Source organism: Fusarium coffeatum, assembly GCF_003316985.1.
Source record: "Fusarium coffeatum strain FIESC_28 chromosome Unknown BRIP53273_contig_108, whole genome shotgun sequence".
NCBI lineage: Eukaryota > Fungi > Ascomycota > Sordariomycetes > Hypocreales > Nectriaceae > Fusarium > Fusarium coffeatum.
The window spans coordinates 24,200-49,926 of record NW_022157901.1 but is presented as its reverse complement, the minus strand read 5'-3'; the positions used below and the strand labels follow the sequence as shown (position 1 = coordinate 49,926).

The following is a 25,727-nucleotide window of genomic DNA, read 5'->3' as shown; positions in this document are numbered from 1 at the left end:
AAGCTTTGAAGCTTGTGAGGCCTCTGAGAAGGCGAGCGACGTCATTCAATTGGTTGGCGTCCATCAAGGAACACATGCCCCCTGCTATCGCCACTTAGTTGGTCTGGTTTGGTGTGGCTTCTTTGAAAACACCAATTGGAACAAAACAAGTAAAGAGGAAGAAACCTTTAATTGTTGGGGTATTTGCCATCAAGTATTGTATGGGAGAAATAATTCTAAGATTGCGTATGCAAATGGGCGAAGCAGTCTGGCAGTTTAAGCTTAAAGCTCCGGGACTTTACTTCAGAGGGTCCGTTGAAGGCTAGCCCAGCTTGGCATTATACTGTAGTGTATCGACATGACAAGGATGATCATATGAGTCGACAGTTATTGGTGAGTTTCAAGAGCTTGACTTGATACTTGGAGGTAACATGATACTGTAAAACACTAACCTCTCACTGTACAATACTAATGACCTAGGGAGGCAGCTTGAATGTCCACGCAGACAATGAGGCGCAATGGCGGGTATACATTGAGCCGAAGATCTAGATTCTTCAAGACCTATGCCAAAAGTTGAGGCAAGACATTAGGTAATTCGCCAACTAATTAATTACTACAGTGGATTCTCACCAAGAAAAAGGGCCCATCCAGCTCTCTTTTCACCTTCTTTATTATGGTTCTTACAGAGCCTCTACCGAAGCCGCTCCCGTGCCCACAGCCATTCCATAACCCACTTCAGGCCAAGTTAAAACGGCTTGCAGTGTCTCCCGTCTCCGTGAACCGGCCCCGTGGGTTTCTCTTCAAGTCTCGGTCTGGTCTTCCGATCTGGGCCTGGTATTACCAATTGCTCTCATTTCTACTGCTACTTACAGTTCAGCTTTACGCTATTGATTCGGCCGACGCTACCGACACTGATCCGAGTATAATATCTTTGTTGTCTCTCTCACCAGATGCCTAATCTGGTTATTGTAGGGCATCAATTGACTCATACCCTGTTTCGACCTAGAGTGCTCAGAGCAGTTGATTCTCTATGGAAGTGCTGGTGTTATTTGATATTGTATTCTGAACTCTGGACTGTAACCCCCCAGGATCAGGCGCTGAGAAAGAAAAGACATTGCCGGACAAAACCCGCAATCATTCGTTTACATCTTTTTATCATGTTATTTTACCCCATCATTACGTATCATTTTGATCCCGCGTATTATGAACCCCATATGGAGTTCCCACAATGGCTGAACATTCTTTATGGGGTATGGGGTTAAACATTGAGAGAGAAAATACTGCAGGCAACATCAATGGTAATAATGAACAGAATATCTTCTTAGATTATTAAAATGATCTGGTAAGTTGAAGCAAGTATGAAAGACATGAATAATAGAGTCATGAATATGATGCTTCTGCAATCAGTTTTATAGAAGATATCAAGGTATTAGTCAATGAATCCCTCGGGTCGGGAATTCTTTCCTAAGCGGTAACTGACGTTGATCAAGTCATGAGGCTCTGTCGGCGAACCAGCGGCACACTAATTTAATTAGTCTTTTTTACCTTCTGGCATCTTTCGACGGACGCACTTCCGACAACAAGGTCCCATCTTTTAGCTTTGACGCCCTTGCAGTACATCTTCAGTACAAAAGAGAGCAACAAGGATCCATGTCCATCCTTACTATGTACCCAGAATTTATGCACGTCTGGCCTGTATATTGCCGTCTATGGACTAGTGACTCGGTCTGCGTGGGCCGTTGATGGCATCTTGTAAGTCGGCTTGGGAAACTTCAAGGTCGGCCCGGTGTTTCATTTGCTTCTATTGCTATGGATCCAATGTCGCGATGTCGCTCGTGACAAATTGAAAATTGTTCATGTCTGAGAGCCCTAGCTAGTATAAATAGTTTTGTGCCCCTTGAGTCGGTGATAAACCTTTTGGCACATTGCTATTTGTTTGTAAAATACCCAGACTTGACTGTCTCCTTTTCTCTATACTAGAACAACTTCCAAAAGCCGGCTCTATATCACAACTTGACTCGGGGCTGACAAGGTGATCATCAACTCGCCAAGACTAAACCATACACTACAACACAGGCTCGCAAGAGCACCAACCGCCAAAATCGCTTCTCAACTTCGCATCCAGTCTATACTCTCGCCCATAGAACCCGAGGGCAGCAAGCCTCTAGAGATAACTTCACATCCTTTACCAAATTCTAAACGAAAACTCGAAGAAGTATCCCGTGCCCAAGAGGGCGCGTTACCGGCGTCAACATGGCTTGTTCATCGTAATGAACAGCCCAGACCTGACGCCGGTGACAATGGCCTAACATGGATACAGACACCATCCAACTCTGATGAGAGAGCTGGGAGGAGGAACTCAAGGGGGAAACCGCCGATGAGATCTAGCATTGCATGTGTGCGATGTAGGAGATCAAAGATCAAATGCGATAATGATGGAGGAAATAGTCCTTGCGACACTTGCATCAAAGGAGGACATCAATGTCAATATCCCGAGCCAGCTCCTGCCCCAACGAAACGAAATGATCCTCCACCGACGAGTAAACCAGAGAAAGAGCCTCACCAGGAAAAGAAGAGAACAAAAAAGCTGGACGATATACCTGGTCGCAACAGCGAGAGATCAGCAGCCTATGCAGCAGAGATTCTCGCATATCCCTTCTTGACAACTGAACTCTGGAGTCAGTTACTCAACATCTACAAACAGCATTATGCTACGGAACTTCCCTTCATACACCTGCCTTCTCTCAAGGAGAAGATGAGCAGCGGAGTTGGACAAAAGCAAGACTCTTCATCAGAGCTGAATATGGTACTACTCGGTATCTTGACACTCACATCTCGATTCCACCCAGATTTGGTGCGATACGTGACACATCTGCAAAATTCTCAGCATGGAAGCAATCGAATGCGCACACCACAAACCAAGTCGAACCCAGTTGCTACATCTGACTTCTTTGCTACTGCCTTAACGACAGCCCTCGGCCCCCTACGGACAGCCATGGATACCATCACCGTGGAGCGAGTTCAGGCATTCTTAATGCTTGGTTTATTCGAGTGGAGTCAGGGACATGAGTCGGCTTGGATGTATGTCGGTATTGCAATCCGGATGGCCAAAATCATGAAGCTCGAGCTTGATGACCAACGCATGGGCTTGTTGGATACCCAGACATCTACGCAACGACAGTTTCGAACAAGGCCAGCCGAGGTCGCCATCGTGAGAGAGACTCGACGACGAACAATGTACAGCTGCTTCATTCTCGATCGCTTGATGAGCTGTGGGAGTTACCGAGCCCTTAGTACTCCAGCTGAGAGTCTAAGAATACAACTGCCGTGCTCTGAGATGGCTTTTGATCTGTCCCTCGATGTCTACACTGGGTTTTTACGAGTACCTGAAGGTTTCCTCCAACCTCAAATCAACGATGATAGCACTTTGAGCCAGTTTACCAAGCTGATCGAGATTTGGGGCGATATCTCAGCGTATAGCTCGAGAGGTGGCCGTTTGCAAGAGGACTTCCCTCCATGGAATAGTAGATCGAGGTTCTTCGAGCTGAGAGTCGACCTGGAGACATTCTACGACGAATTACCTGATACATTTGCCTTATCACGACAAAACTATTATCGTCACGACAATCACCAAGCTACCAATACCTACGTCTCGTTACACATGCTGGCTTCTATCTGCCAAATTGTTCTCAACCGAGAGTACTTACCATTCCTGCCCCTTCGCTGTCATGGACCACAGGGTGCTCTTGACGGAACACAACCCATGCTTGATCATGCCCCAGATGGATTCTGGGAAGAGAGTGCAGAGGAAGTCTTCCGAGCTTCTCGTAATGTCATCGACTTGACGGAACTTTGCAAGGACAAGCTGCCTCTATCATCACTCTCCACATTCTCCATCTGGTTGGCAGGTTTCATGGCGGTTTATGCCCGACATTTCCCCCATATGGACCTGAAGCAGAAAGTGACAAGCCAGCATGTCGTTGATTCGGTGGACATGTCGAGTATACTCGAGGAGGAGATGGTGGGAACGGCCTGTCAGGCATTGCGAAGAGCGACGGCGTACTTACCTGCTGCACAAAGCTATTTGGACAACCTTGGGGCCACGAACCGATACTTTTCGCAGGCCAGAAATCCTGTTAGTCCAAGCCGAGAGATCCGCCATTCGGTGGAAGGTCCACAAGATCGTATGCAGAGAATGGACAGCACACATCGCCATAGCATGAGTCCAACATTCTCATCCACAAAGAGTATGCAAGCGACGCTGGACGAGCCGCCCAAACCTACTCCTTCAACATCCAAAAGCCATCTCTCGTTGCCTGGAATTGACGAGGGGTCTTGGGAATCAGGCAATCCAGATTTCCTAAATGGGAACATTGAAGCATTGGGGTCAAAACGGATAAACGAAGTCTTGAATGATTTGGAATCGTTTTCAGGCGCAGGTCGATTGCGAGTAGCATTTGGAGAGTAATTAGTCCTTAATAAGCGAATTTGATTAGAGATCGTGGATTCTAGGTCAGCGGGCTCCATAGTTATATACCAAAGTAAGCCGTGAAGCCTTAACGATATGTCATCAATATTGCCTCCGTGCACATGCTGAATTTTTGATAGGCTCTGCCTGGTTGTGTAAATCGGAAGGAAGCACCGTGCTTGAGTTCTTACCACTTGTAAAGAAGAAAAAAATCAGCCTGTTTTTGCCTGGCACCTTCCACTTTCCGCGCAGGCACTGACAACTCTGTTGGCCTTCTTTTGCGGAAGGATTAGATTCCTCCTCTTTCAATACAACCAAAAAGATTCGGTTAATCAACAAATCTCGAGTGGTTCGATGCCGGCCCGAATCGCGTACGGTCGGTAAAAGAAAGTGACGTTACCGACTGAGTAATCAGATTCTTATTCAGCTTCCGCGGCGTCGGATTTGATCATTCATCAAAAGCTCAGGCTCGGGGAGTTTGAGCTCAGTGAGCTGCAAGCCTGGAGCTTACCTGTCGCATGACGTTCAGATCAAGTCACAACTGGATCGCCAAGACCGTCATATGCAAGTCACTGCACCTAGTGCTCACCCCTTGCTAAAGACCTCCAAATGGCCATGTCTTAGTGGGCGGCACAGGTACCATGGAGGGGCTTAGAGCTGGCATTTCCGGAAGCTTCGCGGGGTTCTTCACGACCTGGTCAGGGTAGCTTCACAAGTCCCATCTTATCTCTGAGATCGACGAATCCTGTCTCTTATACATTCGACAACAGACAAATCGATGACCCGTACAAACCGGTTTCCTAAAGCAGGGACATGTACCTACGCCGCTTGCGGTTCGAAGCAATACCGAGGTTTCTGCAGGGAAATGCTTCTGGTAGGAGACGGTCGACTTTAGAGATGCTCTAATGTACTGATCTCCATGACTTCAAAAGATTCAGGGCAAGCTTTATGATCACGCAAGACAAGGCTGAAATTTCGAAGGACTATGCAGGGAATCGGGCTCCTTGATGGATATATAGGGCCCCAATGTCGACGACTCGAGCTACTGCCAAAGCTCCCTTCACACATGGTCGAGCTTCACTCTGCCACAGCTCCAAGCTCAGACCTGACCTGGTGAGCTATCCCACGCGCGTGGGGCGTGGGGCGGGCTCATTGTGATTGATTTGCCAGTTATCATCAACCTCTCCCACTTTCACTCCACAAGTGCTGATGCTGCAACTCTGAGAGTGCAGACCATGACAAACTTATTTCAGAATCGTTCACATACGGCGAGCAGCAGGGCTCGAGAGCCATGTACAGTACTTCCACCAGACCGAAGGCTGTCGATCGGGGCCATTCACTTTTGTTGAGGCACAGCCGGTTTCCCTTTTGCGACATCCAAGTGGATCATACAAGCCGTGTTCCTGGCGCGTAGTCTCGTTACTCGCCCATTCGGCATAATGACGATTCCCTGATGAACTAAGAATAGTGTACCGTCCCCCGCGTTGTTTGGCTGTGATGCCTGCCCAGCTTGATCAAGACACGAGGAGTCGTCTGAGCTATTCTCCACTGAGGAGGTAAACATGTTCAGGTACCTCGGACCTATTGGGATGGTGGGAGGATCAGTAATGAAGGCCACGCCCTTCGAGACGACTCCTGTTATAATCTATAAACCATAGTTGTCCCCGTCAATTTGTCTCCATGAAGCAGCACATTCCGAGTTGAAGTCCTACGCTGTTTTGTTCTATCTGCGTTTGCTTTATCATGCCTTCCCTCACAGCGTCTCCAGCCGCTGCTGCTGCCCCTCAAAGGGTAAAGCAGAATGGCAACACATCGATGCCTGCTGTGCCTAGCATTATTGATATTCGTGGTGAAATTGTCGAGATGAACCTCAAAGATGAGATCGCCACATCTTTTAACCCTGAAGATGGTCCACGAAAGCTTCCTACCCTTCTACTATACAACGAGAAAGGGCTGCAGCTCTTTGAGGAAGTATGTTGATTCTGCCGAGACCCCTCTTACATTCACTCATAAACCCCAGATCACATACTTGGATGAGTATTACTTGACAAATTATGAGATTGAGATTCTGAAGAAGAACTCGGCCGAGATTGCCAGTCAGATCCCTGAGGGTTCTATGGTCATTGAATTGGGGAGCGGGTTGGTCTATCCCCTCGCAGTATGAGACATTGGTCACTAACAATCAGAAGAAACCTCCGCAAGATTTGCTTGCTTCTACAAGAATTTGAGAAGGCTAAGAAGCCAATCCAATACTTCGCTCTGGATCTATCTCTTAAAGAGCTTGAGCGTACTTTGGCTCAAGTACCCGACTTCAAATATGTCTCCTGCCATGGCCTGCTTGGTACATACGACGATGGACGGGAATGGCTTAAGCATCCTTCTCTCACGAGCCGCTCCAAGTGCATCATTCACCTCGGTTCCAGCATTGGTGCGTTACTCCTCCCAAGTTCATTCTCATGATGCTAACAAGGCAACTATAGGAAATTTCACACGAGATGAAGCAGCCGACTTTTTGGGAGGGTTCGCAGAGGTCCTCACGCCAACTGATTCCATGATCGTTGCGGTTGACTCTTGCAGCAACCCATCCAGTGTTTAGTAAGTCACAACCGCCACTTGGTTGTCAGCAATACTAACAATTCCGTAGCCATGCATACAACGGTACGTAGTCTCTAAGTGCGCTTAGATATGTCGATGTTAATGCCGCAGTTCTTGAATGCAGACTCCCAAGGGGTAACCCATAAGTAAGCTGACTTATACTCCTAATGAGTTCTACGGACTGACATCATACAGATTTATTCTAAATGGCCTTGATAACGCCAATGAGATTCTCGGCGAACAAGTCTTCAACACTAGCGAGTGGAAGGTTATTGGTGAGTACGTCTACGATAGTGAAGGCGGGCGACATCAGGCGTTTCTCGCTCCGACACGACCCACGGATGTTCTCGGTTCAAAGATCATGCCCCACGAGCGGGTATGGATCGAACAAAGTCTCAAGTATTCCGAGGAAGAAAAGACAAAGCTTTGGAAACTGGCAGGTCTGACCGAGATGGGTCGCTGGACTCGGGGAGATGAGTATGGTAGGTCAAATTCCCTCACGATGCATATCCCACCCCAGAAACATGCGATTTGATGCCTTGTGGTCATGCACCCCCGGACTACCCCGCGAATCGCGGCAAAGGGGTGTTTCCTTTTCCAGCTCGACCGGCAGCATGTGTCCAGGATAGGCCAATCTCCAGGATGACGTGGGGGTGCATGACTGAGGCTGGAGATATATCAAGAGTGTGCATGAAAGCTAGCCAAGAGGAGACTAACAATCGTGTAGGACTTCACCTTTTACAGAAGTCGAGTATGCCGTTCAGTTTGATCCCCTCTCTCTACGCCGCCAAACCTCTGCCAACGGTCCAAGACTGGAAGGCACTTTGGAAGGCATGGGATGTTGTGACCAAGGATATGATTGCCGACGAGGAGCTTCAGGAAAAGCCCATCAAATTGCGAAACGCCTGCATCTTTTACCTTGGTCATATCCCGACCTTCCTCGATATCCAGTTGACCAAGACTACCGGTCAACTACCAACCGATCCCTCGTCCTACTACTCCATCTTCGAGAGAGGAATCGATCCTGATGTTGATAACCCTGAGCAGTGCCATACTCACTCTGAGATTCCTGACGAGTGGCCTCCTGTTCAAGAAATTACCGCATACCAAGACAGGGTTCGATCTCGTCTGCAAAAGCTTTACCAGAATGGCCAAGACAAGATTCCTCGAGATATCGGCCGGGCTATCTGGGTTGGTTTTGAGCACGAGCTGATGCACATTGAGACTTTGCTCTACATGATGCTTCAGAGTGACAAGACACTTCCTCCCCCTCACACAGTACAGCCTGATTTTGCAAAATTGGCTCAGCAATCGTACGAAGCTAGAGTCCCGAATCAGTGGTTTGATGTCCCAGAGCAGACGATTACTTTGGGATTGGATGATCCCGAGGATGGTACCGACCCCTCACGCCATTTTGGCTGGTACGTCACATTTCTTACTTGAATGGGACGAATATGAACTGACCTGACTCTAAAGGGATAACGAGAAGCCTGCACGACAAGCGAAGGTCCATGCATTCCAAGCTCAAGGCAGAGCTATTACCAATGAAGAGGTATGTGATGTTTACCGCTGATATTCACCAATTTCTAACCAATATACAGTATGCTCAGTACTTGTACAACTCCAAGATCGATAAGATCCCAGTTTCGTGGTCCTTGGTTGCTTCTGGCAAACAAGATGGTGCTACCAACGGTCATCACACTAACGGACATACAAATGGTTACTCCAACGGAAATGGAAACGGCTACCACGCAAACCAAGTTCCCGACTCGTTCATTGACGGCAAGTTCGTTAGAACCATGTATGGTTTAGTTCCTCTCAAGTATGCACTTGACTGGCCTGTATTCGCTTCATACGATGAGCTTGCTGGTTGTGCTGCATGGATGGGTGGTCGAATCCCCTCCTTCGAAGAGGCAAAGAGCATCTATGCGCATGTAAACAAGCAGAAGAAGGCAGAGGCTGAACGTATTCTGTCCAAGACGGTTCCCGCTGTCAATGGGTGAGCATAGTTCTAGAAGAAACTGTGGTTCTTACTAACATTTGGCAGGCACCTTGTCAACGACGGCGTTGAGGAGACCCCACCATCCGACTCTTCAGTTTCGGTCAAGGATAGCTCCTCTGAGCTATTCTTTGACCTAACCGACGCCAATGTCGGTTTCCGTCACTGGCATCCTATGCCAGTTACCTCTCGGGGCAACAAACTTGCTGGCCAAGCCGAGATGGGCGGCGTCTGGGAGTGGACAAGCTCGACTCTCGAGCGCCACGAAGGCTTTGAGCCCATGTCTCTGTATCCTCTGTATACAGCCGACTTTTTCGACGGCAAGCACAATGTTGTTCTCGGTGGTTCGTGGGCAACGCACCCACGTATCGCAGGACGGGCGAGTTTCGTGAACTGGTACCAGAGAAACTACCCTTACGCCTGGGTAGGAGCCAGACTGGTGCGGGACATTTAAACTGCCGTGTTGTTATTCTCATGCCTACGAATGATCTCTTAGCGCAAACGAGTTGATGAGTTGTAACGTTTTATTGTTGGAGTTCTGTCGTTTCTAAGGCCCCAAATTGCCATAAGCGGGATGAAGAGGAGGATAGTCACTCCCTGAGAAAGCAAATGTATCTTTCATATCCGTCTCTATGCACCTTTGTATTTTAAACGCCTTACCAAACCAAAGATATTTATATATATGTGATGGTATAAAGTGCCCTTCCAACAGACATCAATCGTCATGGTGTATGCATCCCAAGTTTGCAGACAGTATTTATGACGTTGGCCCTAGTCATTGGCTTTCAGCTAGCCTCCAAAACGCCATAAGCGAACATTTTGATGAGTATCTTGATACTCGGCAAACCTTTGCCGATGGAAGAGATTTAAACGAGCCAAGCATATCCTGCTCAACAAGTAGCGGGATGGGCGTGATTTTGTCAAAACATGCGGAATTGTCCTCTCAACCGTTGAGACTGCCGTAGATATCGAGCAGTTGCTCAAAGACGTAACAGGGAAGCTTAATCCCATTCTCTGTAATGAGCTTGGAGATGAAATCTGGGGGCTGTTACAAATGTCAGTAACTTGGTCGGGGCTTAAGAACTTGGGAAACATACAGTGAAGTCAACAGCATCAACAGTATCCTTGCTCTTTGTGTCGACACTAAAGTCGAGAATATCCTGCTTAAACCCAATATCTCGCTGGTCCATCACAAACTTGCGCGCAAACTTGTGTGTCTCAGCAGCGACGTAGAAAGGAAGGTTGGCTTGTGCCGCCAGCTTGGAGAGCTGCAGGGTACCCATACGAGAGATGATACCTCCGTTGGATGTGACCGCCTCAGCACCAACAAGCACCATGTTGACCTGGCGCAGCAGGCCCATAACATACGCCACCGAAGCCTCTGCGATCTCGGCAACAGGAATACCCTTTGAGCGGAGTTCGCGAACTATGCGATCACTCTCCTCAACTCGGGTCTCCTCGCGCACGTAGATAACCTTGAACTTGCCCGCACCGAGGTTCTGCACAGCACGCTCTAGAATTCCAACAACCGATCGCGAAGCACCGTGTGTCAGAATGCACTGGCCCTCACGGATAAGTCTCCATCCTGCATCCGCAATGCCCTCTCGCGCGGCATTAGCACGCTGAGCAAAAAGACGTCCGTTTCGTAGGAGATGTTGTCTCACGGCGTCGAAGCTGCCGTCTTGTTGGCGAAGAGAGGAAACGAGATATTGGAGGAAGAGATCTGTTCCGGCGGAGAGCGGGACGGGGTTCGAGACGGAGGCCTTAAGGCGGTCGGAGTGGACTTTGACTGTGTCGAGGATCTCGAAGACTGTGGTTGAAGGGTGGGCGTTGAGGAGGGCGATGAGGGATTCGATGGCAGCGACGGGTTTTGTAAGATCGGGGTCTGAAGCAATAAGGCCGCGGTATGTCTCTACAATGCTAGAAGGGCGTTAGAGTAGCATAGAAAGGTGAACGTGGGGGACGGACTCGAAATCGGCGTTTTTGGGAGCCTGGGGTTGCTCAACATCTGCCGGAGCAGCGACTTTTCAAAGGGTCAGTATAGTAGAGAAAATATGGTACTATAGAAAATTACCCGATGTATCGATTGTCGCCATGGTGAAGGGTGTGCGATAGGTTAGGTCGGTGTGGTTGGGAGGTTAAGATGATACTATTCCCAAGTCGAGATTCTGATGGAGGGGAATTTTTGATCCGATGCTGGTGAGTCAGGCGTCTTTGTGGTGGTTTGGCGGGGTGAATTCTGTACCCGGTGGAGAGTGGGGCCGAGATGACGGCACTTACTTGCAGGGCATCTTCAGTGAGTGAGTCCCTTGTAATTTAGAAGACAGGATGCCATCATCTCATTTGACTCTACAGAGCACGAACGCAAAAAACAATCTTTTCACATGTATTTCATTTAACATAGTATTATAACGTAACGGGTGATATCACTCGTACAAACTCGACCAGTGATGTTCTTTCATTCTATAACGTGTCTCGACCCCATGATGAAGCTGACTACCCTGCATTCCGCAATCAAAAGTGCCCCGCGCTGCCCCTCCAGCTACCGCCCCCTTCCCGAACTTTAAGATGTCGCTCTCCACCTTCATCTTATACACGAAAGTAGCTTCCATTCCCGAACACATACTCATCTCAACTACGACAAACCAGATCTGTATCTAGCTGCGCAATTATCACAAGCTACAATTCCTCAACTCTATCCACCAATGGAGCTTCTCGATCCCGCAACGGGCGCCGCCCTCCCTAACGACGCTATCCAGCGCATTCTCTTCGTCGCTAATGCCGTCCACGTCTACAACATTCCTCCCCTGACCTCGACAAAGGGCTACAATGCTAGCACATGGACCACCGATCCTCAGCGCCATATCTTCACTGCTCGTCTGCGCGTTCTCGAGACAGCATACGAATCGGCCTCATCAACCAACCAGCTCAAAGTTGACGCTGTACTAGAGGATGCTTCAACAGGCCAGCTTTTCGCCGCGGCGCCGTATACCACTCCTGGCGTTGTAGAGCCAGTTCTTGACAGCAGTCGCTTCTTCGCTCTGACGGTGCGCGATCCTCAGGGACGAAAGGCTATTCTGGGCATTGGCTTTGAGGAGAGGAGCGAGGCGTTTGATCTGAGCATTGCGCTGCAGGAGGCGAGGAAGGCATTGGGCTGGGAGGGCGAGCAGAGCAAGCCGGCTGCAGCGAAAGAAAAGGAAGAGCACAAAGATTACAGCCTCAAGGACGGCGAGACTATCACAGTGAGCTTTGGCGGGTCCAAGTTTGGAAGAAGGAAGCAGCAAGGAAGTTCGAATGCAGGAAACTCTGGAGCTGGAGGAGATCTTCAATCTTTCGCTCTACCGCCACCTCCTGCTGGCCCAAGCTCTTCTGGTGGCTTCTCATTACCACCTCCACCAAGTGCAAACGACGTGAAGCAGCAGAAGCAGTCGGCCAAGGATCTTGGATTCGACGATGGGCAATTTGGAGAGTTTGCGTAAGGGTCATTGGATACACCGGTGCATTAGCGATATGATTTCGGAAAACATAGTACATATACACTAAACTAAAGACTTGCTAAGGACTAAACGCCAGATTGATATGCTATTAATGATACGACATGTTCTTTTTACGATGACACAACAGTGTCCTTGCTCGATAAGTCATTACGATAACCTCAAAATCAACACGCTGTCCGGCAACACCGCTGTTATGCTTATTAGCTTAGGCCTCAGGCCAAGTGTGACGGAGGCAAGGAAGACTCATTCGCCTCTCCCTAGCCACCGAAAAGCGGACATCGTCCAAAGCGTCTCCAGTCTCCGAGCCACAGTCGTTCTTCTCATCACAAGGGTGAACATCTGTAGCAACAGAAGTTGCTGGTGTAGTTGGTGTCGTCTCTGACTCAACGCTCACAGAGGCCGAGTCAGGAACGCACAGAAGATCCTCAGTGGCTTCGTCAACAGTCTCCAAGCCGTACACTGCAGACTCTGAAGGGGCATAGGAGTAGCAAGGTCCAGCAGCTTGGTAGAAGTTGTTGAAATAGCCTGTGGGGGCAAAGTCCATCGATGAGCCAACGAAAGGGGCAGTGGGAGTAGGAAAGCCAGAGGACGCAGGGCTAAAGCAAATAGACGACGCAACACTGGGGCTGTCGACAATCCATGCTTGAGCCCACGTCTCGCGACTCTGTATCTCGACGTACAGGTCGCCAAGACGTGAAAAGATGGCCCTTTCCTGCTCAGCAGCCTGGTTGATCTTGGACTTTAGCAAACTCAAATGCTTTCGCAGTTTGCGTCGTCCACGGTCGCCATCGAGAGTTTGAAGTTGCTGCTCGACTCCGCAGTAACGTCTCATAAGATCTGAAGCTCGACAGGAATGTTCTCGAAGCTTTTGGTCAAGGTAAGCTCTTTCTATGTAGAGCTCCTCAAAGGCCCGAGGTTCGAAGAGAAGGCGAGAACTGCCATGGGCCTGTTGATTGGCGTTTGATCTTGACTGACGAGACCGAGAGCTCGAGGAGCGTCGGCGCTGTCTCTTTCTAGAGGAAGAGCCTGTACTGGACGGAGTATCTGGGTATAGTGTATCCGGAAGGGATTTGGGTGAAGGTGGGAAGACAGGGCTTGTTTGCAGTTTGGGTAAAACGATTTTCAAGTCCTCTGGAGGTGGAGTGATCCTTGCATCCATAGGTGGTAGTTGAACCATGCCATGAATCTGTGGAAAAGTAGTATTCATCTTGAAATAATTTGTGATTCTTGATATTTGTTGCTGATAGCAGAGGAAACAACTCAAGAGAAACAGCACGCATATCTGCCAGGTATTAATTCTTCTCGCCTTCCTTGCCATCTCGCACACGAACAAAGACAACTGTGAGGAAGGCCATATTTGGCATGGGGAGCATGGACGCTTTGTTGCCAAATTCGCTCTGGAACAAAGCGAAACAGCGAGTTCCGGGATCTGTCCTAGTGTTCCTTTGGAAGTGACTTTCCTAGTGTATGAACAGTTGGTTGTTCTTAGGGAATCCGTGCCTGGTTGCCACACTTGGCTCATTAAACTGTCAATAAGAAGTGGTTGGGCTTGGCGTTGAAGGTGCTGTTGAGTCCCGTTGGCCACCAGGAACCTGGAAGACATATCCCAAGTCTAGAACAGCTGATCAACCCTGGTTGGGTTTGCCATGTTGATTGAATGAAACCGCCCACGCCAATGGCTTGTCCTGGCCAGGTGGTGGCGCTGTTAGTACCCGCTGTTGGCTTGGAATTGCAGCTTCATGGCATAGCTCAATAGAACTGCAAGCCAGCGGCCGAATGATAGGCAGTTTGTAACATCAGATAGCGAAGCCTTCATGTTTTGGTGGGTCGTTGAACCTCCACAGTCCATGTTCCTCTGCGGCTTTTCGGATCCAAGAGACCTCTTGATTGCTGACGGCTCGATTCATCTCCGCATATCGGACTTCCTTGTTGTCTTCTTTGGCATTAGATTTCGCTCGTTCGGGCTTTCCGACGTGGGCATCTGGATGGTACTGCTCCATGATATTGACGAAGCAATCCGTAGAAACTTCATTCGCAAGGAACTTCATTATCTCAGCTCCCTCATCCTCTTTACCTGGCATGACAAGATGACGGATCAAGAGACCTTTCTTGGCTATTCCATCTCCCGTAAAGCACAGGTCACCGACTTGGGCGTGCATGGCCTTGACGCTCTCCTTCGCTGTGGCGGCATAGTCATCCGCTTTAAGTAGCCTTTTAGAAGTACTTGGTTTCCACACCTTAAAGTCGGCCAGGTAGATATCAACCAATCCGTCCATCAGCTCGAGGGATGCAAGAGAGTCAAAGCTCGAGGTGTTGTACACGATAGGAACGGTCAGGCCATGGTCCCTGGCATGGAGGATACTCAACGCCACCTGCGGCACAACATGCTCCGGCGTAACAACGTTGATATTGTGGACTTTGCCAACCTCTTGCAACTTGATGTACCAATCACCAAGTTCTTCAGGTGACAGGTCCATACCGTTACGTTGATGAGATATGTCCCAGTTCTGGCAGAAGATGCATCTCATGTTACACCCGCTCATAAACACGGAGCCGCTACCATTATGCCCCTGTATACAAGGTTCTGGATATCAAGTCAGAAGATGAATAGAACAATACAGTTCATGATCAGGCCTCGAGCTAAGAAGCTTAAATGCAAGGAATAATCGTATGCAGGAAGCTTGGGGCAGAGCTGATTGTCACTGACCTTCTCCAAAGTGGGGAGCAATCGTATTGACTTTTGCCTTCTCGCCGATAAGGCACATGCCGGTTTTCTCGAACCGGTTTACGCCACATTCTCTTGGACACAGGTTACAGTTTCGAAGGTGAGCGTATGCCAAAGAACGTTTCTTGGCTGCATCTCGAGAGCTGAGGGTCATGTATCGTGGGACATAGTCATCAAGAAGGAACGGAGGAGCGAGATGGAGAGAACGAGTGAATGTCTTGGGAACTATGAAAGCAGTTTTATGGAGAGTTGAAGCATATCGTCTTAGTGGTAGCATCATGGTTGATATCGAGTGTTCATGATGGATGGTGACAATTGTGTTGCAGTGATTGGTGTTGAGGAGGGGATCTTTAAAGGTGGCTTAGTCATATATTGACGCATGTTACCAGGGAACCTGCCATGGCCTGGGCAAGACCTTCCCGAACATTCGAGATATTCAAATGAGAAGATATTGGACCTTCCATTGATCCCATTTCAGGTCGAATGCTAGGTAATTACAAGAAGAGATGCTAATTCCTTTCCTGCGGAGACCCAGGGTCGGGCAATCTATCACATCAAACAGGACCCAGCAAATGAAGGAACAACCAAAACTTCTTAGAGTTAACAAGCTGCCTCAATTGAAAGAATTCATAGTTTCAGGAACTGTGAGAATTCATTGTGGATGTTTTGCATCTCATCACAAGAGAGGATCATTCTGCTCCACACTAATTCAACTTCACTCCTCAAGATACCCTCTGACACATCTCACTGATCATATTCATCTTAACAGCGTCGGGATGTACTTCCTCAGAATCGTTTGAAGTTGCAGAGAACAAGTTGAATGTTGCGCACATGACTATATTTTTCTTGATAGCATCACTGGCTTGGCTATCGCAGAGCGCCCCTCGAATACCCAACAGATATCTACTCAGCATCATATGCTAACCACTTAGAAGCTCTACTGACCGCTTGGAAGTATCATCTATTGTTCCAGAACTTGTGACATTTTGCGTCATTAACGAACCATATTTGATAGCCTCGCTAAACCTTGCTCTATAAGGAGTGGTGCCAACAGCCTTCCGACCTTTGGTGGCTTACTCCCACCTCCAGGACAATGAGACATGTTGGTTGGCAGTAACTTCTAGCCGACCTCGTATAGAAAAGGCTGAACATGGCTGTCTCGTTGTAACATACCAGAAAACAAAAAGGCAAAGACACACTGTTGTTTGATATAATATAATGTGGTGTTGTGCCTCGTGTCATTGGGATTCGAAGTCACGAAATGGTTCATATTCTGCCATATAAGAGGTAACATTATTGTCCAGCAATTAGAACATTGACGTCGCTCAAACTGATAGAGGCCGTATAGTCTGGCGGGACGACCGTAGGGATATAGGGGATGCAGTTTGGCTGAGGTCTCGTTCCTATGAAAGCAACATGCTATAAATCGAAAGCAAAGGGCTAGCATTGACAATAGATAATTCACTCTCTCTATCCAGAAGGACCCTCCGCAGATGGTCCCATATCGATTACTCCTGTCCATCAATCCTACATGATCATGTCTTGTCCAGTCTGCACTCCAACTTTCAGACCTGCAGACCATTGCCTCTTCATTCGTCAACGACTTCAGCGTGCTTTTCGTACCAAGCCAACTGCTCACTCATTTGTCTGTTCTCGGCAGCCTTCAAAGCAATCTCGTCCAGCAACCCAGCCTTCTCACGGAGGAGCGCTCGGTTGTCCACCTCAAGCTTTGCTGCTTGATCCAGACGTTCCTTGTTCCGGGCCTCTATGGCGGTCACTCTCTCTGGCCAGGTCGGGGTCACGACAGATACCAGGGTTGGCCTATTCTCGATAATGCGTGTTTGCGAGACACCTGGATGCTGATCTGATGCTGGGATCATGAATAGAGGGGACCGATGTCCTTTGCCCTTGATACGGTAGAAGCGAGAGGGGATGTCGATTGGCACAATGCCCTTAGCATAGACCTTTCCTCCTCGTTCTTCGTTCCAAATTCTCTCACCAACAGCGCCGCTCGCCTTCCAGATATTTTCCTTCTGTTCAATCTGTGCCTCGGCAACATCGAGTTGACGGTGGATGTAGCTCGTGATATCATCGCCCGCATTGACCAGAATGAATCTGTCTTGAGGATACACGATCTCTCGACCGCCTGAAACGCCATCGGGACCAGTAAGGCCTATAATTTGCTGCGGGACGAGAGCTTCGCCTGCGAGGGTATCGAGAGCGTTGGCATAACTGATCTCGAGCTCGTGCATTCGACCGACAAGATGCTGGTGATTCAAGAGCCATTGGCCAAGAAGACAGTTGCGTGCGCCTTCCATTTGTCTTTCTGACATAACCTGAGCTTTTTTAAGATCTTCGGGGGCTTCGAAGCCAGTTGGAAGAATAGAAAGAAGACCACCTGTAGCAGAGTATTCGTGATCAAGAATCTCTAGGCATTCATTGGCGTGCATGACTAGATCGTGGTGTGTCATGTACGGACGATGAATGTCCCCTTTCTTAGAAGAAGGACCACTATCCTCAACCCGCGTCAAAGGACAACGATGTTCAATACCCCCCGTCTCCGACTCCGACTGGACAGTATTATGCAAAGCCCAGAGGGGATCATGATGCGCCGGATCATCATTCTCATAAGGCGTATCAAGATCATTCAACCAGTCAAAGGCTTCATGCTCCTCAAATTTATAGCTCCTTTCATGTATCCCGTCGTGCCCAACTGGGCGAGTGTTGGTCGTCAGAGCGAGTTTGCGGATGAGATTGACGAGGGAATGGGCGTGTTGCTTCAGGGCGACAAGAGTGGGAGGACGACCGGAAGAGAAGTATGAGCAGTTGAGATGCTGCAGAAGGACGAGATCTTGATCGTCGAGGATGCCGGCGTCTGGGATCGTGTAGGTGGACTTGTAGGATGTTGCCCATTGGGTTGAGGGGATGTAAAGGGGCTGAGTGCCCTCCATCTCTGTATCGGGTGCTGCAGACGATGCCATTGCGATGCTCACGATTCACACAAAGTTGTTGAGTCGAAAGTCACAAGTTAGGAGAATGGATAGCAGAACAAGAAATGGTTCTCTTTGATGGGTGGCTATATCTATCTTTAAATCTGGTCAAAAAGCCTTCTATATTCATCTTTGCAAGGCTTCTCATGAATGTGATGCTATTCAAAGAACAAAGGAGGTTCTTTGTTGTCTATGCTCACATCCGAAATATGGTGGGCGCATAGACATTGTTTCCAGAGATTATAGGCTGGACTCATGATTTCTTTGTGTCTCAGGTCAAAGAAGATGGTCGGAAGTACCGACATGGCAACTCCAATGATTGAACTCTGAACTAATTCTCTCTGCTTCACTGTAGATTGCTCTTGCATTGAGACGTTGCGTGCCGTTGTTTGGCATTATCGCAAGCGTATATAGACGCCGCGAAATTTCATGTCTTTCCTTTTCTTACATGGAATCAACTTACATCTGACTGACGGCATACCAGACTCCAGTCCCTGGTCTCTATGTAAGGAAGATGGGTTTGTCCATCATCACAATGAATGCCGCGCGTGTTCCAATCAACGCAGTGTACCGCCATCCCTTGCAGTAACACGTTTTCAAAACCGCTACAGTTAATTAAATGTTGCTGCAGTCCTCTAACAAAACACAAACATTTCATCGTGGTACGTGAGAAGGCATCACGAGTTTGTGTACGCTAAGAGCTCGCCTCGTCTTGTGCAAGTCCCTTGCTTAGACTAGACTCGCCAAGGGAATGCATGCATCATCGAGGGAATCCTGGCCAGGTCACAAACCCATATTCGAGGCATCAAGTCGAGTTCCATATTGACCTTTAGCATTTTTGTCTTGGCGAGTGTCCATTACTCCTCGACTTCAGCACTGCCACGTACACAGGGGCAAAGAGAGGCAACAATGCCATTAGAATCAGGAATGTTTGACCAAACCAACACAAAGTGAAACACAAGATGTCAAAATTAAGAGTAGACAGCCGATGCTGTAAAACGCACGTGATTGCTTTCAAGTTAAACAATGAATGACTGTGTAATTGAGAGGCCCGTCTGTGCCATGACGGAGTTTCAGAGTTACCCTGGTACAAAAACCGGTTGCAGCAAACACTCTAGATCAACTTGGGCAGGTAGTCTAGTTCTGTAATTGTGACGCAGTTTAATGGAAACGGCCGTAGATTTCAGTTAATTGAAGCCGGGCGTACATACTTTGTTAGGCGACGTTTGCAGGTAACGGCCACGCTGTGAGTGACAGAGTCTTTACTTTTTTTGTGGGAATTCAATCAATTCATCACCGCCAATACATCATTGGTTCAGTTACTTGACATGATGCCTCGGTCGAACACGCAGCCAGTAAGAGAGTGACCTCAACGCCAGTTCATCTCAGCTGAACCAGCATCATTTCGAGGCGCTAATGCCGAGGGCGGACTGGCGCGTGCACCTTGGGGGACGATCCAGAGGGTCTAGCCTTTGGAATGGGGAATGGACTGGGGGTTCTTTGAGGTTGCATAGCGCAGTAGGAGTCCTCTCGCTCACTCAGTCAACGCTTCAGTCTTTAGGCCTCAATTTAGAGCAGTCGAGCGAGGAGCGTCATGATGTCGGTCAGGCACTAGACAGCATTGATGAGGAGAGTCAAAGTTGGATAGGTTCAAGGATTAAAGATGGTCTAAATCACGGCAGAGATTTAGTAGAATGATGGATGGGATGTTTGTCTGGAGCTTCTTCTCCCGTCCTATGATCTGTAGACCAGCACATGAATACGATTATCAAGAGCGAATAAACAAAGTCCAGGTCCCAGATTTATTATGACAGTCACAACTAGGCTCTAGCATTAGCCCACAGACCAGATCGGCATGAAGCTACCGTAGTGGTTACTGGGGGAGAGGCAGTAGTTGATGTCATTGGCGTCAAGAGGTGCCGTCTTGCACGGGACGAAAGGTTCCGAAAAACAAGGGGAGAAGCGATGAGTGATTGAAGTGAAGCGCCACGGAATGAGCTTGGATGGTTTCAAAGGGAAAACCAAGAGATGAGGCTTGGCAGGCCTCCTAAAAGGGGAGACGATTAACATTCCGATCATGATCTCCGACTAGGTTCTGGGGGTTAATTCAATGATCTATCTGGTCATGACTTTCTTTACTGTACGGATAATGCCTGTGCTTTGTGATGGTCAGTTTAGTCTCTATCGTAGTGTTGATACAGTATCGATGAGAGAGACTCAAGATGGTTGCATGAAAGCATCTCTGACATCACACACCCTAAGAGAGAAAAAAGGCATCCCTGTCAAGCTGCAAGTTGGGTCTCGGGTCTGTCGTTCGACGGGAGAGCATCCGTGGCTGTGCTGTGCCGCTCCTTCGATCATTGCAAAACCGACGACACAAGCTGAATCGATAGAGACGTTTGAAGGCCGAGAATGAAGGCGTGATACTTTAAAAGAGCCACAATGAGTGAATGGCCTGGTCTAGACTCGTTCAAGTTTCAGAGATGCAATTTGACAGTGCACAGCGACTCAATCTCTTTGCCCCTGTCCTGTCTCCGTCTGACCGTCCTTCAACTGAGGCATGCACCGCATTTAGTGAGTGACACTATTTACAGTAGCGCAGCATTCACAATGGATGTCCACGTCTACGTCGTAGCAGAAGTTGGGTCTCGTCGCCAAGCTTTCAACAGCCGAAATGAAGAAGGATTTGCAGACCCTCATTTTTCAATCTGATGATTTGAAGACTGAGAATTTAAAGTTAAAGTAACGATATTTTTCTTTTGGGATTGACAGGGTCTTGTTTTGGGAGTATTATTTCCCAATTCTCTCTTCCCTATGCTTGGCGGTTCATGTCAAAAGCATACTTGACCGGTTTTCTGGTTTCATTTCCAATTATCGTTACCGTGTTATCACCTGGGATCACTTGCATCCATACCGCTCTGACTTGATTGATGTGCAGTTGATGGTCAATCCATGGACAGCTGTGCTTGAAAGCGTAGGCTTGGGCTACAGGGGGGTCACCCACCCAATTCGATTCAATTACCGCTGATGAGCGCACAACAAGTGATTGGCTTGAATCGATCTAGACCCAAACCAGGATTTCCACGGATGTTTCCTAGATGGACAGAAGAGCTTCAGGGACTTGGCGGCTACACTGTGACGTCGCCATCAGCACCTTGTCTTGATTGTCACTGACTGACGTTGAATGGCACCACCTAGGTACCGACTTATTCCCAAGATTGCATTTCATTGTATTTTTTTTTTATTGATAGGGGCAGACATGATAAAGACAATAACTGCTAACTCACTGACTGACTTTGCTTCTTGTATGAAATCACAGGAACAGAGGAACTGAATGGGCTGAGACATGACTTCACCTTGATTAAGGGGTCTATCTTTGAGCTAAGCTTCCGTGGGTCTGTGTGGCAGTCTCCACTCCCTCTGGCTACACCCCTGACGACCACCTAAGCTGAGCGTGAGTGCCGTACCAAGGCTGGGTTACCTCAACCATACTGAATCTAAAACCAGCTTTCAAGAAAAAATACACTTTAATTACATATACCTTAGACCAGCCTCCCCCGTCCACTCTTTGTTTTAACGTCCTATTTTCGCAAGCCTTTTCGTTCCCAGACTGGTTTGGTTGCAGCTAAGCATTGTCGCTGTCACCGTCTGTGGGCTCTTGCTTTGGGTTCGCTGTTGCACTGGACCTGCCACTAATCGCAACTTCGGAACGCGACTACCTTTTCGTACCTCCCGTCCAGTCTCATCTTAATCTATCTGCCACCCGCCCCGCCAGCAGAAGGGAGGAATACTAACAAAGTCGACCTTAATCTAATTCTTCCAAATCTCAATTTCTTCTTAATTGTTTACCTTTCCCACCTTTTATCCACCTCCAATTTATCTCAACTATCGGCGTCGCATATAATCGAAATAATCGAATCCGATCTCTAATCGCCCATACCCAGGGCTTCGACCTCGACGTAGTTTAAAGAAAGATACTGCCGGGTCGTCATCATGGGTCAATTCATCAGTTGGTTGGAGGACAACCTCCCCGACCCTCAAACGACCAAGGGCAATGCGGGCGAAGCTCGAGGACCTCAGCCCAAGTCCGTGTCGAGTACGTTGGCTTTATATCAAGTTATGGGAAATGCGACGCACGACTAACACATCGCAGGCATGGTCTCGACTCTTGTCCCCGTCCTTGTTGCGACGGCGGCATACATGATTATTTTCCTCATACTGCGTAAATCCAATAGGCGTTTCTATGCGCCTAGAACTTATCTGGGTTCTCTGCGAGAGAAGTAAGTTTCAACCGGTTATCTAAACCTTGAGAACGACATGTCTAACAGCCTCACAGTGAACGAAGTCCTGCGCTGCCAGATGGTTGGTTTGGCTGGTTTGGTACCTTTTGGAAGATCCCCGATGCCTACGCCTTACAGCACCAGAGTCTCGACGCCTACCTCTTCATCCGATTCCTTCGCATTTGCTGCACTATCTGCTTTGTGAGTCTTTGCATCACATGGCCTGTCCTCTTCCCCGTCAATGCCACTGGCGGCAACGGAAAGACAGAGCTTGAGTTGCTCTCTTACAGCAACATCAACATCGAGAACTCCACCCAGAGGAACAGACTGTACGCTCACTGCTTCATCGCATGGATCGTCTATGGCTTCGTCATGTACACCATCCTGCGCGAGTGCCTTTTCTACGTCAGTGTGCGACAGGCTTTCTTGCTCACTCCCCAGTACGCCAAGCGTATCTCGTCTCGCACTGTTCTCTTCACTTCCGTGCCTAAGGATTATCTCGACGAGGCTCGCATTCGCACTCTTTTCAACGACTCTGTCAAGAACGTTTGGATCCCTGGTGAGACCAAGGAGGTTGATGAGATCGTTGAGGAGCGCGATGAAGTCGCCATGAAGCTCGAGAAGGGCGAGGTCAAGCTGCTCAAGCTTTGCAACAAGGAGCGCATCAACTCCATGAAGAAGGGCGGTGCAGAGGCCGAGAAGCAGAATTCTGGCCCCACTGACCCCGAGTCTGGCGACGCTGCCGCCCGCTGGATTCCTCAGAAGAAGCGACCTACCCACCGCACTGGCCCCCTTGGGCTTATTGGCAAGAAGGTTGACACCATCGAATGGGGTCGTGAGCAGCTCAAGGAACTCGTCCCCAAGGCTGACGAGGCCCAGGCCAACTGGCTCGCTGGTAACTACGAGAAGCACTCTGCTGTTTTCGTCGAGTTCTACACACAATCCGATGCCCAGGCTGCTTTCCAGACTACCACTCATCACCATGCTCTCCACATGGCACCTCGACACATTGGCGTCAAGCCCGACGAGGTCGTCTGGAAGAGCCTCAAGTACACTTGGTGGCAGATCGTCATTCGCCGATATCTCATCGCCGCCATCATCGCTATTCTCATCATCTTCTGGGCCATTCCTGTTGCTATTGTCGGTGTTATCGCTCAAGTTAACACCATCAAGTCTCTCCCTGGTCTTACTTGGATCGAGAGCATTCCCAGCGTCATCCTTGGTGTCGTTTCTGGTCTTCTGCCTTCTATCGCTCTCTCTATCCTCATGGCTATGGTGCCCATTTTCATGCGTCTCTGTGCTAAGCAGGCCGGTTGTGTCTCCATCTCCCAGGCTGAGCTTTACACGCAAAACACATACTTCGTCTTCCTCGTCCTCCAGGTCTTCCTCGTCCAGACACTGGCCAACAGTTTCGTTTCTTCCATCGTCACGATCGTCCAGGACCCCAGCCAAGTCTTTACTATGTTGTCTTCCTCGATCCCTACTGCATCCAACTTCTACATCTCCTACTTCATCGTTCAGGGTCTCGGTATTGCCACCAGCGTACTGACTCAGGTTGTCGGCTGCATCATCTTCAATCTGCTGTACAAGTTCCTTGCCAGCACCCCTCGAGCCATGTACAACAAGTGGACCACACTCAGTGCTCTTACTTGGGGCAGCCTGATGCCCGTTTACACCAACATTGCTGTTATCAGTAAGATACCACTTTAATTGTATAGCTGTCCCTTGCTAACCTCTCTTAGGCATTGTCTACGCTGTCATTGCCCCTCTCATGCTCTTCTGGTCGACTCTTGGTATGGCTCTCTTCTATCTTGCCTACCGTTACAACATCCTGTTTGTCACCGAGACCAAGATCGACACTAGAGGTCTCATCTACCCCCGAGCTTTGAAGCAGCTTTTCGTCGGTGTTTATCTTGCCGAGATCTGCCTCATCGGAATGTTCATCGTCTCCAAGGCTGCAGGCCCTGCTGTTTTGATGGTCATCTTCCTCATCTTCACCGTTTTGTTCCACGTTACTATGGCCAAGGCCCTCAACCCTCTCCTCTACAACTTGCCTCGCTCTCTCGAGGTTGAGGAGGAGCAGATTCAGCGAAGCAACCAGGGCTCTGAGCTGGAGGATGGACATGTCCAGAATGGCAATGGTGCCGCCCATAATGGTGATCACCAGAATGGCAACAGCAAGGCCAATGTTATGAACAAGTTTGCGCCTGGTGGTACTGCCGGTGTTCAGAAGAAGGGTAACTTCTTCTCAAAGTGGCTCAAGCCCTGGATCTACGCCGACTATGCCACCATGCGTCAGCTCGTCCCCCATGAGAGTCACATGGGGCTTGACTACACTGAGGAGGTTGAGCGCGATGCTTACTTCCCACCTTCGGTCACCAGTCAGACTCCCATCTTGTGGATCCCCGCTGATCCTGCTGGTGTCTCGAAGCAGGAGGTGTTCCACACGAGCAAGGTGATCCCCATCTCAGACGAGGGTTGCACATTGAACGACAAGAACCACATCGAGTGGGACACTGAAGGAGCACGACCTCCTATCTGGACTGAGAAGATTTACTACTAAAGGAGATGATTTTGTCTGTGCGATACCCAAACACAAGCCGGCTATCAGGCTGTGTCGTTTTGATAAGAGTGTGAGAGACAGTGGGAAGGTGGTGTCTAGAGCTTGGAAACATGATATGGTGGTGGATGAGGATGTTTTATGAGATCGTGCTACGATGCTTTGTGGCCACATCGGCTTTGAGGCGTCTTGTGTGGTTTTAAATCAAATAGTTATAGCTTATAAGCCAATGAATCCTAATGCTCATGATCAACTATCTCCCAAACATTTGTCTTGCCAATGTGATCGTGATGTTTCTGTCTGTCTAGCGAGAACAATTTCTGTTACTGATACTTATGTCGAAATGCATGCCAAGAGCGGTCTCGGAACTGAAGCCTTCACAAACTTATACCGTCTTTTGATGCGATGGTCTCGACTCAGTCCGATCTGTCTTCTATCAATGGATGTCAATTAAGGTTTTGCGATAGTTGATTGGGCAACTGATCGGGTTCGGTAAGATTTAGGTACATTAGTACGATCGCCCCAGCTTCTTTTCTCTCCACCGGTACCACTTTGACGTTTCTTCCTGGTAATCAGCAGTAGGGTTATGTGTGATAGTTTTTGTAGAAGATTAAACTATCTGTGATGACCTGGG

General features: G+C 48.7%; 8 protein-coding genes across 8 annotated transcripts; 4 read left to right on the top strand and 4 right to left on the bottom strand.

The window, feature by feature from the left end:
* Positions 1 to 1,313: 1,313 nt before the first annotated feature.
* FIESC28_04998 (uncharacterized protein) lies at positions 1,314 to 4,447 on the top strand (the record flags this gene model as incomplete). Its single annotated transcript, XM_031159145.1, has 2 exons — positions 1,314 to 1,321; positions 2,056 to 4,447. 2 exons carry the CDS (start codon positions 1,314 to 1,316, stop codon positions 4,445 to 4,447), a joined length of 2,400 nt encoding a protein of 799 aa, XP_031016789.1.
* A 1,743-nt stretch (positions 4,448 to 6,190) lies between these two features.
* FIESC28_04997 (uncharacterized protein) lies at positions 6,191 to 9,495 on the top strand (the record flags this gene model as incomplete). The annotated part of the gene is made up of 11 exons (XM_031159144.1): positions 6,191 to 6,418; positions 6,468 to 6,586; positions 6,634 to 6,875; positions 6,928 to 7,042; positions 7,092 to 7,105; positions 7,167 to 7,188; positions 7,238 to 7,524; positions 7,770 to 8,463; positions 8,519 to 8,594; positions 8,644 to 9,041; positions 9,090 to 9,495. The coding sequence occupies 11 exons, from the start codon at positions 6,191 to 6,193 to the stop codon at positions 9,493 to 9,495; spliced, it is 2,601 nt and encodes an 866-aa protein (XP_031016788.1).
* A 489-nt stretch (positions 9,496 to 9,984) lies between these two features.
* FIESC28_04996 (uncharacterized protein) lies at positions 9,985 to 11,137 on the bottom strand (the record flags this gene model as incomplete). Its single annotated transcript, XM_031159143.1, has 4 exons — positions 9,985 to 10,086; positions 10,139 to 10,961; positions 11,010 to 11,064; positions 11,116 to 11,137. The coding sequence occupies 4 exons, from the start codon at positions 11,135 to 11,137 to the stop codon at positions 9,985 to 9,987; spliced, it is 1,002 nt and encodes a 333-aa protein (XP_031016787.1).
* Positions 11,138 to 11,746: 609 nt separating this feature from the next.
* Positions 11,747 to 12,520, top strand: FIESC28_04995 (uncharacterized protein; the record flags this gene model as incomplete). The annotated part of the gene is made up of 1 exon (XM_031159142.1): positions 11,747 to 12,520. One exon carries the CDS (start codon positions 11,747 to 11,749, stop codon positions 12,518 to 12,520), a length of 774 nt encoding a protein of 257 aa, XP_031016786.1.
* A 223-nt stretch (positions 12,521 to 12,743) lies between these two features.
* FIESC28_04994 (uncharacterized protein) lies at positions 12,744 to 13,745 on the bottom strand (the record flags this gene model as incomplete). Its single annotated transcript, XM_031159141.1, has 1 exon — positions 12,744 to 13,745. The coding sequence occupies one exon, from the start codon at positions 13,743 to 13,745 to the stop codon at positions 12,744 to 12,746; it is 1,002 nt and encodes a 333-aa protein (XP_031016785.1).
* A 589-nt stretch (positions 13,746 to 14,334) lies between these two features.
* FIESC28_04993 (uncharacterized protein) lies at positions 14,335 to 15,543 on the bottom strand (the record flags this gene model as incomplete). The annotated part of the gene is made up of 2 exons (XM_031159140.1): positions 14,335 to 15,122; positions 15,246 to 15,543. The coding sequence occupies 2 exons, from the start codon at positions 15,541 to 15,543 to the stop codon at positions 14,335 to 14,337; spliced, it is 1,086 nt and encodes a 361-aa protein (XP_031016784.1).
* Positions 15,544 to 16,852: 1,309 nt separating this feature from the next.
* FIESC28_04992 (uncharacterized protein) lies at positions 16,853 to 18,244 on the bottom strand (the record flags this gene model as incomplete). Its single annotated transcript, XM_031159139.1, has 1 exon — positions 16,853 to 18,244. One exon carries the CDS (start codon positions 18,242 to 18,244, stop codon positions 16,853 to 16,855), a length of 1,392 nt encoding a protein of 463 aa, XP_031016783.1.
* A 4,002-nt stretch (positions 18,245 to 22,246) lies between these two features.
* FIESC28_04991 (uncharacterized protein) lies at positions 22,247 to 25,096 on the top strand (the record flags this gene model as incomplete). The annotated part of the gene is made up of 4 exons (XM_031159138.1): positions 22,247 to 22,349; positions 22,407 to 22,533; positions 22,590 to 24,226; positions 24,276 to 25,096. The coding sequence occupies 4 exons, from the start codon at positions 22,247 to 22,249 to the stop codon at positions 25,094 to 25,096; spliced, it is 2,688 nt and encodes an 895-aa protein (XP_031016782.1).
* Positions 25,097 to 25,727: the final 631 nt, after the last annotated feature.